Here is a 14,038-nt window from a genome sequence, read left to right as displayed (position 1 = left end):
CAGAGTGGATAGTCAGAGGTTTTTTCCCCAGGGTAGAGGAGTCAATTACTAGGGGGCATAGGTTTAAGGTGCGAGGGGCAAGGTTTAGAGGAGATGTACGACGCAAGTTTTTTTACACAGAGGGTGGTGGGTGCCTGGAACTCGCTGCCGGAGGTGGTGGTGGAAGCAGGGACGATAGTGACGTTTAAGGGGCATCTTGACAAATACATGAATAGGATGGGAATAGAGGGATACGGACCCCGGGAGTGTAGACGGTTTTAGTTTAGACGGGCAGCATGGTCGGCACAGTCTTGGGAAGGCCGAAGGGCCTGTTCCTGTGCTGTACTTATTCTTTTGTCACATGAGATGACAAGATTAAGGGCACGGCCGTGAATATTAGAGAGTTTCATTGGAAGGAGAGATTAAAGGAGGTTATGAAAACAGTGAAATTAGAGCAGAGAGAATGCAACGAGATTGAAAACACCCATTGCGGAGGCTGAGGGGGAAAGCAGTGAAGACAGCTCAATGAAAAAACTGCATTTTTGAGCATTTGGGTGGGCAGTACAGGATATAAAACGAGAGGTGAGAGGGATGGAACAAGAAAGATGCTCAAAGAGGAGAAAGTGCCAGAAGAGTCTGGGAAACAGACTGAGGTGTGGTTTGGTGATACATGACCATAGGACAAGTGAGGGAGGGGAGAGCTTCAAGTTGTCCTCAGCCTCTCAGACAAGTATCCACCAAGGCCGAGATGTAATAACCCACAGTAAGTTCATGGATTGTTGGGGCTTTGTTCACGATCTAACCGGCATTCTGTCGGGAAACACAGACAGGGTCAGTGAGAGCAGATCTACTGTCAGAGTCCTCAGGGGCAAGGCTGGGAGGAGAGAGCGCGACAGGATGGCGGCACAGTGGTTAGCACTGCTGCCTCACGGCACCGAGGTCCCAGGTTCAAACCCGGCTCTGCCCCCCCCCCCCCCCAGCAGGGAGGAAATTCGGCGAGAGTGTAGGCTTGGGTAGCTGTTCGCAAGAGGTCAGCAACGAGTGTCTGGAGGGAGCAAAGAGAGGCACTGAGGGAAAGTACTTCATTGATTTGAAAACACTTTGGGATGTTCTGAAGCACAAGGATACAGGCTTTTCTCTTGTACAATCTGGTGCTACAAAAACAAAAGTTCAAATGGATCTACAATATCATTTATTTGAAACACAAATTTCAAACACCACATACTTTAAGGGTAATTATGCAGACATGAACAAGTGGTCATCAAAAAGGAGAATCCACTTTATAGAAATACTGCTGCTAGAGGCTCCAATGCCACAAAACATACAGCATGAAAATACACAATCCAACCTCCATTCAGAAATCACCTGGATAACACGGTCTCAAGCTTAGGAACAGAAAATGGCCATTCGGCCCCTCACGTCCGTTCCATCCTGACTTTACCCAGCAAAACAAGTTATAGGACGGTGGCCATTGTCCAACTTGTCATTATCATTGTGACCAGGGAAAGAGATAAATCAAAGTCTAATAACCACCACAATATCACAACAATTCTACATTAACGTTACAACTGTTTTACTGATATTGCAGAGTCCCCATCATCCTCCCATTATCTGGACAGTCGCATATGGCAGTTTAATGGCTCCAACCATTCACAATTACAAAGGCACCACTAAAACTGTATTCAACTCTCAGGCTGTGACAGCTTCCTCCAACATCTTATTATGTATTTCAACCTCATTCAGCTCTCCTTACCAGCACTGAGGACCCAGGTTCGATACCTGCCCCGGGTCATTATCCGCGTGGAGTTTGCACATTCTCCCCACGTCTGCGTGGGTCTTTACCCAACAACCCAAAAAGATGTGCAGGGTAGTGAATTGGCCACGCTAAATTGACCCTTAAATCAGAAAAAAAGAACTGGGTACGCTAAATTTATTTTTTAAAATTCAGTGCTCCCAACATGACTACAACAACTTGTACTTATATCATAGAATTTACAGTGCAGGAGGCCATTTGGCCCATCGAGTCTACACCAGCCCTTGGAAAGAGCACCCTGTCCAAGCCCACACCTCCACCTGATCCACGTAACCCACCCAACCCTTTTGGACACTAAGGGCAATTTAGCATGGCGAATCCACCTAACCTGCACGTCTTTGGACTGTGGGAGGAAACCGGAGCACCCGGAGGAAACCCACACAGACACGGGGAGAATGTGCAGACTCCGCACAGGTAGTCACCCAAGCCGGGAATCGAACTTGGGACCCTGGAGCTGTGACACAAGAGTGCTAGCCACTGTGTTACCATTCCGCCCACTGGAACGGATTCTCAGAAGATGAGACGGAAACTTTGCGAGGTGGGCCATTGTTGATACTGTCCGGGTTGGAGCTACTTTGAGACAGAATTCCAAGGTGAATTCTGGAACCCATCACGCGAGAGACAGAGTTTCAGTGAGATTGGCTGAGTCAGTGTTGACTGACGCCTGGGTGGGTTGTTGGGAAATCCACGGACTGTATCTTGGTCACATCTGCCATTTATTGTACAGTCCATTTATTGTACACTGTTGTGCGTTTGACCACAATTGACTTGTTAATTCACATGTACTTCATACTTGCCGAGAACATTAGAGTACAAGACAGACAATGTAAATTGCTTTATCTGCCGCACCATAGTTTATTTTTGTTTGTTCAAAACCAGTGGAATCGTGTGGCTTTATTTACTTAGCAAGTCTCTTGAATTTCAAACTTTATCTTCTTTAAACAAAACGTTATTGGTCCCTACTGAATCTTAACAACAACTTGGGGATCAGGCGGTGAATCATGACAATACGCAGAACGCGCCAGCGTGCCATATTTCTCTCCCCCTCTGTCACATAGAGGCTATATTTCTTTCCCCCTCTTTCTCGAGTATTTAGACAGTGGGAAATGCAGAGACAGGAGGAAGGTTCCTTCCACACTCATCACTTGGTTACACTGGCTACCAAATGTATTGCCCAAATCACATCGACACCAAAGCTACAAGCAGAAGGTACATTTGCAAAGTGGCTCAGCGAGTAGAATTCTCACTTCCGAATAAGGAACCCGGAGCCAATTCTGACGCCCCAGGTTGAACTGCCCTCTCGGGTGGATGTGAAGTTTCCACAGCATTCCATATCAAGAGAGTTAGGACCCCCGCCTGCCCTGCGCCACCCCAAGTCCTGGCCAACATTTATCCCTCAACCGACATCCCCGCAACCAAATGGTGACCGTCGCCACACGTGGGAGCTTGATATGTAGAAAAACATTCCTGCAACAACCACCACATTTCTTTTTTAAAAATGCACTAGGTTGTCAATCGCCCTGCGGTTTAATGTCATGGCACATGTCACAAACAATGTTTGCAGTGGCAAAGGGAAAGCAGCAATGTTAATAACTATCCTGTGGAAGCAGTGAGGGGGAAATGTTGGAGATGTGGCTGTGCTGCAGCATGGTGATAACCAGGTGATGGTGGTAACCTGGGGGGATGGTGGTAACCTGGGGGGATGGTGGTAACCTGGGGGGATGGTGGTAACCAGGTGATGGTGGTAACCGGGTGAGATGGCGGTAACCAGTGATGGCGATTACCGGGTGAGATGGCAGTAGCCAGTGATGGCGATTACCGGGAGAGATGACAATAATCAGTGACGGTGATAACCGGGTGATGGCGATTAGAGGGTGAGATGACAGTAACTAGTGATGGCGGTAACCAGTGACGGCGATTACCGGGTGAGATGGCAGTAACCAGTGCCGGCGATAACCGGGTGAATGCGATAACCGGGTGAATGCGATAACAGGATGATAAACAGTGATGGTGGTGGTAACTGGGTGACGGTGATAACCGGTGACGGTGATAATCAGTGATGGTGGTAAGCGGGTGATGGTGATAACTGGTGACGGTGGTGACTGGGTGTTAACTAGTGATGGTGGTAAGCGGGTGATGGTGGTAACCAGTGATAGTGGTAACCAGTGAAAGTGGTAACCAGTGAAAGTGGTGACTGGGTAATAACCAGTGATGGCAATAACCAGTGATGGTAACCAGTGATGGTGCAGGGCAGGGGCTTCAGTGCACTCACCGTCCAGGGAGACGAACTGCCCGACCGCCGATGAGCCGCCGCCGCTGTTCTCCACGAACTGTACCTCGGAGACGATGATGTTGTCCTCCAGCACCGAGCCGCAGGCCGTGCATACCGCGTCTCCGCGGGCCGGGTCAATGTCGATGTCGGTGCAGCCGCAGGTGCGGCAGACCCGGGAGCTGGACATGGCGACGCTTCACCGGGGAGTGGGGGAATGCTTCACAACAACCCCACACCGGGGACTGGCCCACCACACTCGGGCCGGGCCCCGGGAAGGGGGCTCCTCGTGCTCGGCTGTCGCCCTCAGGAAAGCCCGAGGCTTCTTGCGGCCTAGGCGGTGGATATCCGGCCTCGGGGTTTATTGGGAAGCGGGGATCGGGTGCAGGGAGATCTCTCCGCCCGCCTCTCTGTGTGACTGCCTGCCGCCTCCGCTCGGCCTGCCGCCCCGGGTCTGTGGCCGCTCCGCTCGGCGGCTGCAGCCAGACTGAACCGGGGGCCCGGAACCGCCCACTCACCACGGGGGGGGGAGGCAGAGCGGGTCAACAGACAGAAATACAATACAATCCTCAACAGAACCCAGCTACACCCTCCACCACTCAATAAATACCCATCTAAAGAACATTAATCCCTGTACACAGCCCCTACTCCCTGTGGAAATGGTTAATATTTAATTATTATCCTGCTCTCCCCCCCCCCTCCAGGCCGACCCTGGTTGCTAAGGCCCGCGGAGCACGCTGAACCACACCACGTGCTGCCATTTAAAGGGGCCGCACTAACAAACACCACATGAAAAAAATGAAATGAAAATGGCTTATTGTCACAAGTAGGCTTCAAATGAAGTTACTGTGAAAAGCTCCTAGTCGCCATATTCCGGCGCCTGTTCGCGGAGGCTGGTACGGGAATTGAACCGTGCTGCTAGCCTGCCTTGGTCTGCTTTAAAAGCCAGCGATTTAGCCCAGTGTGCTAAACCAGAGGTGACACGCTGTCACCTCTGCACTTGACTGTTCCACTGCTGCCCTGCAATAATAATATATATATTTTTTAATTTAGAGTACGCAATTAATTTTTTCAATTAGGGGCAATTTAGCGTGGCCAACCCACCTAGCCTGCACATTTTTGGGTTGTGGGGGCAAAACCCACACAAACACGGGGAGAATGTGCAAACTCCATACGGACAGTGACCCAGAGCCGGGATCGAACCTGGAACCTCGGCACCTTGAGCCCGCAGTGCTAACCCACTGCGCCAACGTGCTGCCCCTGCAATAATAATATAATAATCTTTATTTTCACAAGTAGGCTTACATTAACACTGCAATGAAGTTACTGTGAAAGTCCCCTAGTCGCCACATTCCGGCGCCTGTTCGAGTGCACGGAGGGAGAATTCAGAATGTCCGAATTACATAACAGCACGTCTTTCGGGACTTGTGGGAGGAAACCGGAGCACCCGGAGGAAACCCACGCAGAAACAGGGAGAACATACAGACTCCGCACAGACAGTGACCCAAGCCGGGAATCAAACCTGGGACCCTGGTGCTGTGAAGCAATAGTGCTAACCACTGTTATCCCATACATACTGGGGCTCAGCAAGGAGCTGTGGGCGACCACCGTGCCGAGAGAAGCAGGGTTAATGTCTCATGTCAGTGAACAATTCATCACAAGTGCCAAAAAGCTCCCTCCAGGTCTCTTCACCATTCATGGCTGATCCTCAAGGTCAGCTCCACCAACTGGATGGCACATTTCTCATTCCCTTCACCCTCTTACTGCCCAGAAATCTAACGGGAATGGTCCCAGGGACGAAGGAATCAGAGAATTCATAGAGTTCCTACAGTGAAGAAGGAGTAGGCGTGGCAGCACAGTGGTCAGCACTGCTGCCTCACAGCGCCATGGGCCCGGGTTCAATTCCGGCCTCGGGTCACTGTCTGTGCAGAGTCTGCACGTTCTCCCCGTGTCTACGTGGGTTTCCTCCGGGTGCTCCGGTTCCATTCCACAGTCCAAAGATATGCCGGTTAGGCGGCTTGACTGTGCTAAATTGCCCTTAGTGTCTTGGTGGGGGTTAGGTGGGGTTACTCAGTGCCGTGGGGGCAATATTTTTCTTCCACCGCCGCCACGGCCTCCAGCTGACGCACCGGCGCATGCGCGAACTGGCGAAGGCCTTTCGGCCAGCCCCTGCACCAGGCGGCGGGCGTCAAAGCCGTTGGCGCCGGTTTTGGCGCCAGTCGGCATGGTGCCAACCACACCGGCGCAGGCCTAGCCCCTCAATGTGAGGGTTTGGCCCCAAAAGGTGTGGAGAATTCTGCACTATTGGGGAGGTCCAACGCCGGAGTGGTTGGCGCCACTCCGCTACTCACTCACCAGTGGATACTCAGTCACCAGTGAATACTCACTCACCAGTGGATACTCACTCACCAGTGAATACTCACTCACCAGTGGAACCTCACTCACCAGTGGATACTCAGTAACCAGTGGATACTCACTCACCAGTGAATACTCAGTAACCAGTGTATACTCAGTAACCAGTGGATACTCAGTAACCAGTCAATACTCAGTAACCAGTCAATACTCAGTAACCAGTGGATACTCACCAGTGGATACTCAGTAACCAGTCAATACTCACTCACCAGTGGATACTCAGTAACCAGTGAATACTCAGTAACCAGTCAATACTCACTCACCAGTGGATACTCAGTAACCAGTCAATATTCACTCACCAGTAGATACTCAGTAACCAGTGGATACTCAGTAACCAGTCAATACTCACTCACCAGTGGATACTCAGTAACCAGTGAATACTCACTCACCAGTGGATACTCAGTAACCAGTGAATACTCAGTAACCAGTGAATACTCACTGACCAGTGGATACTCAGTAACCAGTGGGTACTCAGTAACCAGTGGATGTTCAGTAACCAGTGGATACTCACTCACCTCTGATTCTATACAGATCACAATGTCGGCCCAAAGTCCCTGTAAGACAAACGTATTAGTTGCGACATGTGTGTTACGATGTTTGTTGTTGTCCCTCCTTAAGGGGAATTGAAATTTAAGGGGTGGGGGCACGAAGTGTTGCAGGGTGTTTTAATTATGTTTTAATGAGCATCTTCCTATTCGATGAATTGTGTGGATGTCTTTAACAAAAGTGCACATTCACGTGTGACATCATTGGGAGCGCGGACCTGTGCAGGTTTCCAGTTTAGCCACGAGGAGCTTGTGTATAATTGTGTTTCGGGTGTCTGAAGCCAAACTGCATTATTACCTCAATGTTTTCTGAAGGAAAGAAGATTTAACTTTTACAACATGTTCAACTACCTTTCTTGTGATCAAGTTACCACACTGACATTAAGAAATTCTCAAACCGATGGAACCATTCCCAAGAGAACGTTGAAGGATTATTGTTTGGACGATTATCTGCCTGCTTATTTCAGCACCCTGGGGTATACCAGGTCCCAGAGATTTAGTTATCTTAAGCTCTGTTTTTTAAAATAAATTTAGAGTACCCAATTCTTTTTTTCCAATTAAGGGGCAATTTAGCATGGCCAATCCACCTAGCCTGCACATCTTTGGGTTGTGGGGGTGAGAGCCACAGAGATTTGGGGAGAATGGCTCTGTTATTTTTTGCATTAACACTTTTTTGTGTCTATGAATATGGAATGCACTAAGCTCTTTGGTTTATTTTCTGGTTTATCTTCTATCATAGGTATTTTCTCCTTGTTCAACTGCTGTCCATTGTCTTTTTAAAAATTGCCTCTCCTCTTATTCTTAGAACAGATTTATAGTCTCAGAATCCCGCTCCCAATTGTGTTCAGAATAAAGCTAAGTGTCTGTCGTGGCCACTCCATTGTGCAATTGCAATGAGTGTCTGCATCTACTTCATTTGTTTTATTCCTATTGGCCTTGTCTCTGTGAGTTGAAAGGCCATGAGTTCAAGCCAACACGGCAGAGACCTGGGGCGGGATTCTCAAATAATGGGGCTATGTCCCCACACCGGCGTGATAAACCGGCGCCAACCACTCCGGTGTCAACGGCCCCCGAATGTGCGGAATTCTCCCTTTTCTAGGGGGCTAGTTTGCCGCCAGCATGGTTCCCGCAGCTCCAGCTGGTGCCGAACAGCCAGCGCGAGTTCGCGGAACGGCTGGCATATTTCCACGCATGTGCGGGGGTTCCCTTCTCCGCGCGAGCCCCCGGGCAATATGGCGGAACCCTACAGGAGCCCGGCGCGGAGTGAAGTAGGTTCCCACGGAACCAGCTCGCCCGCCGATCGGTAGGCTCTGATTGTGGGCCAGGCCCTCAGGCCCCCCCCCCCCATGAGGTTCCCCCCCCAGGGTCGGGTGCCCCCCCAGGGGTTGGATCCCCCCCCCCCCCCCCAGGACGGCCCCCACTCACTTATTCCAGGTTCTGCCACGTGGAGGGTGAATAATCCAGGCCGGTGCGACTCCCGGCCCCGGGTCACTGTCCTTGTGGAGTTTGCACATTCTCCCAGTGTCTGTGTGGGTCTGACCACAATCCAAAAAGATGCTTAGGGTAGGTGGATTGGCCACGCTAAATTGCTCGTTAATTGGAAAAAAGTAATTGGGTACACTAAATTTATATTCACAAAAACTGATGCTATAAGGACCAGCCGACACGGTGGACAAGTGATACGGGGGGCGGCAGATATGCAAGGAGGAATATTTTACACAGTGAGAGGGAATGGCCTGGAACTCGCTGCCTATGAGGCTGGTCATGATGTGGAGATGCCGGCATTGGACTGGGGTGAGCAAAGTAAGAAGTCTTACAACACCAGGTTAAAGTCCAACGTGTTTGTTTCAAACACGAGCTTTCGGAGCACTCCTGAGGAAGGAGCAGTGCTCCGAAAGCTAGTGTTTGAAACAAACATGTTGGACTTTAACCTGGTGTTGTAAGACTTCTTACTATGAGGCTGGTGGAAGCGGAGATGTTAAACACAGGCTCAATCTGTCCTGTTAAAATTGATTATATTGTCATTATCATGTTGCTGTTTGTGAGAGCTTGCTGCACACAAATTGACTGCCCATTTCCTACAACAGTGACTACACTTCAAAAGTACATCCTTGGCACAATGTATTTTGAAACATCCTGAGTGTTAATGGTCCGTTAGTTATGTTTAGTTCAGCTATGGCCCTATAAATAGACACAGACTGGAACAGGGGTTGTTGGGTTAGGAAGTCTATGCCTCTAATGTGTAACTCTGTAAATAAATGCTTGTAAATGTCAGGAAAGCTAGGAATTTTTATATTTTACTTTTAGTAGTATCGCTGTCATTTTTTCTCATGTGCTGGTAAAAGAGGCTGATGGAAGTGTGATTGTTGGAATTGGATTAGGAGACAGAGTGACTGCAAAGGTCTGAAACGGCACACAGTTGTGGTTTTGATATATTCATGAACCAAGACGAATAAGAATTTACACAAGGTAAGTAAAATAAGTAATTTTGAAGTGGGTTGTTTCAGTTCAAAGCGGGACAGGTACAAGTTGTCAAAATTACAAGTAAGCGAGGCAAAGGTAGGGCAAGTTTACTTTTTAAAACATAGGAAGGAGCTAAAGGAGAGGAAGTTGCCTGGTCAGTGTTGGGAAAAGAGCACTTTTGGATGAAACAATAGAACATAGAACAGTACAGCACAGAACAGGCCCTTCGGCCCACGATGTTGTGTCGAGCATTGTCCGAAACCAAGATCAAGCTATCCCACTCCCTGTCATTCTGGTGTGCTCCATATGCCTATCCAATAACCGCTTGAAAGTTCCTAAATTGTCCGACTCCACTATCACAGCAGGCAGTCCATTCCACACCCTAACCACTCTCTGAGTAAAGAACCTGCCTCGGACATCCCTCCTATATCTCCCACCCTGAACCTCATAGTTATGCCCCCTTGTAACAGTTACATCCACCCGAGGAAATAGTCTCTGAACGTCCACTCTATCTATCCCCTTCATCATCTTATAAATCTCAATTAAGTCACCTCTCATCATCCTTCGCTCCAATGAGAAAAGCCCTAGCTCCCTCAACCTTTCCTCATAAGACTGTTGCTCTGTTTACTTGCTATAAATATATGGTCACCTTCCTTAATCCTAATTATGTTTACTTTCAGAGTCGCCAGGTGTCTCTGGATACCGCCACAAGGTTCAAACCGAATACCGATCAAAGAGCCAATACACCAGTTAGTTAGTTCAAAGTCAATACTATTTATTTACACACAGTAAGATCTACACAAGCACAAAGTACTACAAACTAAACTATCTCTAACGCTACAAAGGGCATAAATACATTTAAGAAAGCACTGAAGCCCGTGTGAGGCGGGTAGCTGCTTCGATCTCAGCGTGGACAAGACTAGACCTGGAGACTGTCAGTCTCAGTGGATACTGTAGCCACCGAAGCTGGCCATTCCCTCAATACAAAATGGAGGAACGCAAAGCTTGCAGGTTAAAATGGACAAAGTTTGCAGCACAAGCAGGCTGCACCAAGCCAATGTGGATTCTGTCTGCTAAGAGAGCAGACAGCACCAAAACGAACATTCCGCATACTAATGAGGCAATCTCCGGGATAGTTAACATAGTAATGGAACAATCCCAGGGACAATGGACACAAATAGGGAAGTGATTGCAACAGTGTATGGGAAACCAGACACCCCGGCACCAGTGGGGTTCAAAGACAAAGCACCTGAAGGCCCGTCCAGCAACCGAGGGACAGCCTCAGTATTGGGGGGGATTCAAACAAATCGATTGGGAAGAGACCCAATCGATTCCCAGCAGGTAGAGGGTCCGCCAAAAGGGCGCGAAGCCCTGGGACCTATAAAAGACAGGTCCCAAACTTAGTTTGTTCTTCTTGACCAGCCCTCCTCTCTGGACCAGCCCCTCGACCAGCTTTTACCAAAGAAGACCTTGACCGAGAGAGAGGAGAGGTTTGGGACAGCAGCCGCCAGCAAGTAAGTGTCTCACAACGATCGCTACCAGAGATAGACATGCCTGACCCCTTTTTAACCCATACCAACCTGAAGTCTGCGGACCAGTGCAGAGCAAGAGGCCTTGCCCCTTGATCCGGCAGTTCCCTTTAAGATAAGTATTGGTTTATTTAGCGGTAGGAATAGTTTAGTCATCTTAGCGTGTGCATGAGTAGATTATAATTGTATTATAATAAACTCATTTGTTTGAACTTACTAATTGGTGTATGGTTTATTGCTTTGAACTTGACCTTGAAACTTGTGGCGGTATCTTAACGATACCTGACGACTCCAGAGCTAAGTAACGAAACAGAGCCAAATTGAGTGTTAAGCACACTCACCCAGAACGAGCAACAATACCCCAAGGGCAAAAGTGGTAAAATTACTAGAATTCTATAGTCTTAAAAATCTATAAGGATTGTTGCCAAACAGGAAAGGAAAGGTTAACTCTGAGTGCAGTTTACGTTGAGATCTTTGGGAACTTCTTTAAAGTGCTGTTACCGGTTTGAAGCCATTCTTGTGCGTAAACGTCAAGTTTCCCTTTGAGATTTTGGCAGCTTGGCATTAATCATAAGCTGGGCCTTAACAGTAAATATCGCCTCCAGTTCTGTTGTTTGTCACTAGCTTTTTGGGAAAGGTGCTGGGAACGGAGCGATAGAAATGCAAGCCTTTTATTTCTTATACTTTGTTCAGGTTGTGGTTTGAGCAAGGTGGGGTTGATAGCTGGAGATATCTACCTGTTGTTGTTTGGAGAAAGCGGGTGGTGGTCCTGCCCACCAGCAGTGGGATTGCTATCCTGGACTCTCTAATGGGGGGGGGGGGGGGGGGGGGGGGGGGGGGGGGGGGTCCTGTTGCAGCTTCATTCTAACCCTCTCTGTGCTGTCACGTTCCAGGATAATGATGGAGGAGAATTGGGAGAAACGCCCAACGTATAACAAAATAAGTCAATCACACAAAGTACAGGTTTTATTCCTCAATACATGAAAGTTAGTTTAGTGAGTGTAACTAATACAACGTAACTTAGAAGTCATACTCAGACTCGACACCTAGTGTCGTTGCTCTGGAAATGTCCCTATTGTGATGGGAGGAGCTTATGTCTCCAAGAGAAGAGTCAGCTGCGTATGAGTGTCGACTCTTCTGTGGCAGAGCTTCATCATCATGTTCCTTCCTATCTTCACTCTCGATGTAAGATTCGATGGGGATGAGCATTTCCGAAAAGAAGTTAGAGAGAGGCTCCCCAATGATTCCCAAGCTACAGAATATAAAACAGAGAATGATAAAGGATACATTCCACTCTCAGATTCCTCCTCACGTTTCCCAAAGACACTGATCCCTCACTGGGCTACATGCCTGCTGACGGCTTTTCCCTTCATCATGTGGAAGCCAGTAAGTGTCAGTTAGCCGTTTGACTCTGGATGCTGCACCAGCCAAGCCCGATTCTATACCATTTGCTATAGCAACCCCCAGTGAGAGTCAGCATCTTCAGGAGAGGGCGGGACCCTCTACCCCAGTGAGAGTCAGCACCTTCAGGAGAGGAGGGGGACCCTGTACCCCAGTGAGAGTCAGCACCTTCAGGAGAGGAGGGAGACCCTGTACCCCAGTGAGAGTCAGCACCTTCAGGAGAGGAGGGGACCCTGTACCCCAGTGAGAGTCAGCACCTTCCAGGAGAGGGACCCTGTACCCCAGTGAGAGTCAGCACCTTCAGGAGAGGGACCCTGTACCCCAGTGAGAGTCAGCATCTTCAGGAGAGGGCGGGACCCTGTACCCCAGTGAGAGTCAGCACCTTCAGGAGAGGAGGGGGACCCTGTACCCCAGTGAGAGTCAGCACCTTCAGGAGAGGGACCCTGTACCCCAGTGAGAGTCAGCACCTTCAGGAGAGGAGGGGGACCCTGTACCCCAGTGAGAGTCGGCACCTTCAGGAGAGGGACCCTGTACCCCAGTGAGAATCAGCACCTTCAGGAGAGGAGGGGGACCCTGTACCCAAGTGAGAGTCAGCACCTTCAGGAGAGGGCGGGACCCTGTACCCCAGTGAGAGTCAGCACCTTCAGGAGAGGGACCTGTACCCCAGTGAGCGACAGCACCTTCAGGAAAGAAGGGGACCCTGTACCCCAGTGAGAGTCAGCACCTTCAGGAGAGGAGGGGACCCTGTACCCCAGTGAGAGTCAGCACCTTCAGGAGAGGAGGGGACCCTGTACCCCAGTGAGAGTCAGCACCTTCAGGAGGGGCGGGGGACCCTGTACCCAGCAAGAGTCAGCACCTTCAGGAGTGGAGGGGGATCCTGTACCCCAGTGAGAGTCAGCACCTTCAGGAGAGGAGGGGGACCCTGTACCCCAGTGAGAGTCAGCACCTTCAGGAGAGGAGAGGGACCCTGTACCCCAGTGAGAGTCAGCACCTTCAGGAGGGGGACCCTGTACCCCAGTGAGAGTCAGCACCTTCAGGAGGGACAGGGGACCCTGTACCCCAGTGAGAGTCAGCACCTTCAGGAGAGGAGAGGGACCTGTACCCCAGTGAGAGTCAGCACCTTCAGGAGAGGGACCTGTACCCCAGTGAGCGTCAGCACCTTCAGGAAAGAAGGGGACCCTGTACCCCAGTGAGAGTCAGCACCTTCAGGAGAGGAGGGGGACCCTGTACCCCAGTGAGAGTCAGCACCTTCAGGAGAGGAGGGGGACCCTGTACCCCAGTGAGAGTCAGCACCTTCAGGAGAGGAGGGGGAGTCTGTACCCCAGTGAGAGCCAGCTCCTTCAGGAGGGGCGGGGGATCCTGTACCCCAGCAAGAGTCAGCACCTTCAGGAGAGGAGGGAGACCCTGTACCCCAGTGAGAGTCAGCACCTTCAGGAGAGGGGACCCTGTACCCCAGTGAGAGTCAGCACCTTCAGGAGAGGAGGGGAACCCTGTACCCCAGTGAGAGTCAGCACCTTCAGGAGAGGGACCTGTAACCCCAGTGAGAGTCAGCACCTTCAGGAGAGGGGGACCTGTACCCAGTGAGAGTCAGGCACCTTCAGGAGAGGAGGGGACCTGTACCCCAGTG

At 50.0% G+C, this 14,038-nt stretch overlaps 2 protein-coding genes across 3 annotated transcripts in view; both read right to left on the bottom strand.

The window, feature by feature from the left end:
* The window catches only part of brf1b (BRF1 RNA polymerase III transcription initiation factor subunit b), a 458,569-nt gene extending 454,007 nt beyond the window's left edge, over positions 1 to 4,562 (bottom strand). For both annotated transcript variants that reach the window (XR_005463757.1, XM_038822063.1), the window contains exon 1: positions 4,065 to 4,562. Coding sequence is in view for 1 of the 2 variants with exons in the window: in XM_038822063.1 (XP_038677991.1) it covers positions 4,065 to 4,251 (187 nt within the window). In the remaining variant the exon portion in view is untranslated. The remainder of the gene's footprint in view (positions 1 to 4,064) is intronic.
* A 7,468-nt stretch (positions 4,563 to 12,030) lies between these two features.
* LOC119962493 overlaps positions 12,031 to 14,038 on the bottom strand; it is a 93,909-nt gene continuing 91,901 nt past the window's right edge. The window contains exon 8 of the mRNA XM_038790439.1: positions 12,031 to 12,262. Within this exon, the coding sequence (XP_038646367.1) occupies positions 12,031 to 12,262 (232 nt within the window). The remainder of the gene's footprint in view (positions 12,263 to 14,038) is intronic.

Source organism: Scyliorhinus canicula, chromosome 2, assembly GCF_902713615.1.
Source record: "Scyliorhinus canicula chromosome 2, sScyCan1.1, whole genome shotgun sequence".
Lineage (NCBI taxonomy): Eukaryota > Metazoa > Chordata > Chondrichthyes > Carcharhiniformes > Scyliorhinidae > Scyliorhinus > Scyliorhinus canicula.
This window is presented reverse-complemented; position numbering and strand designations above follow the sequence as displayed.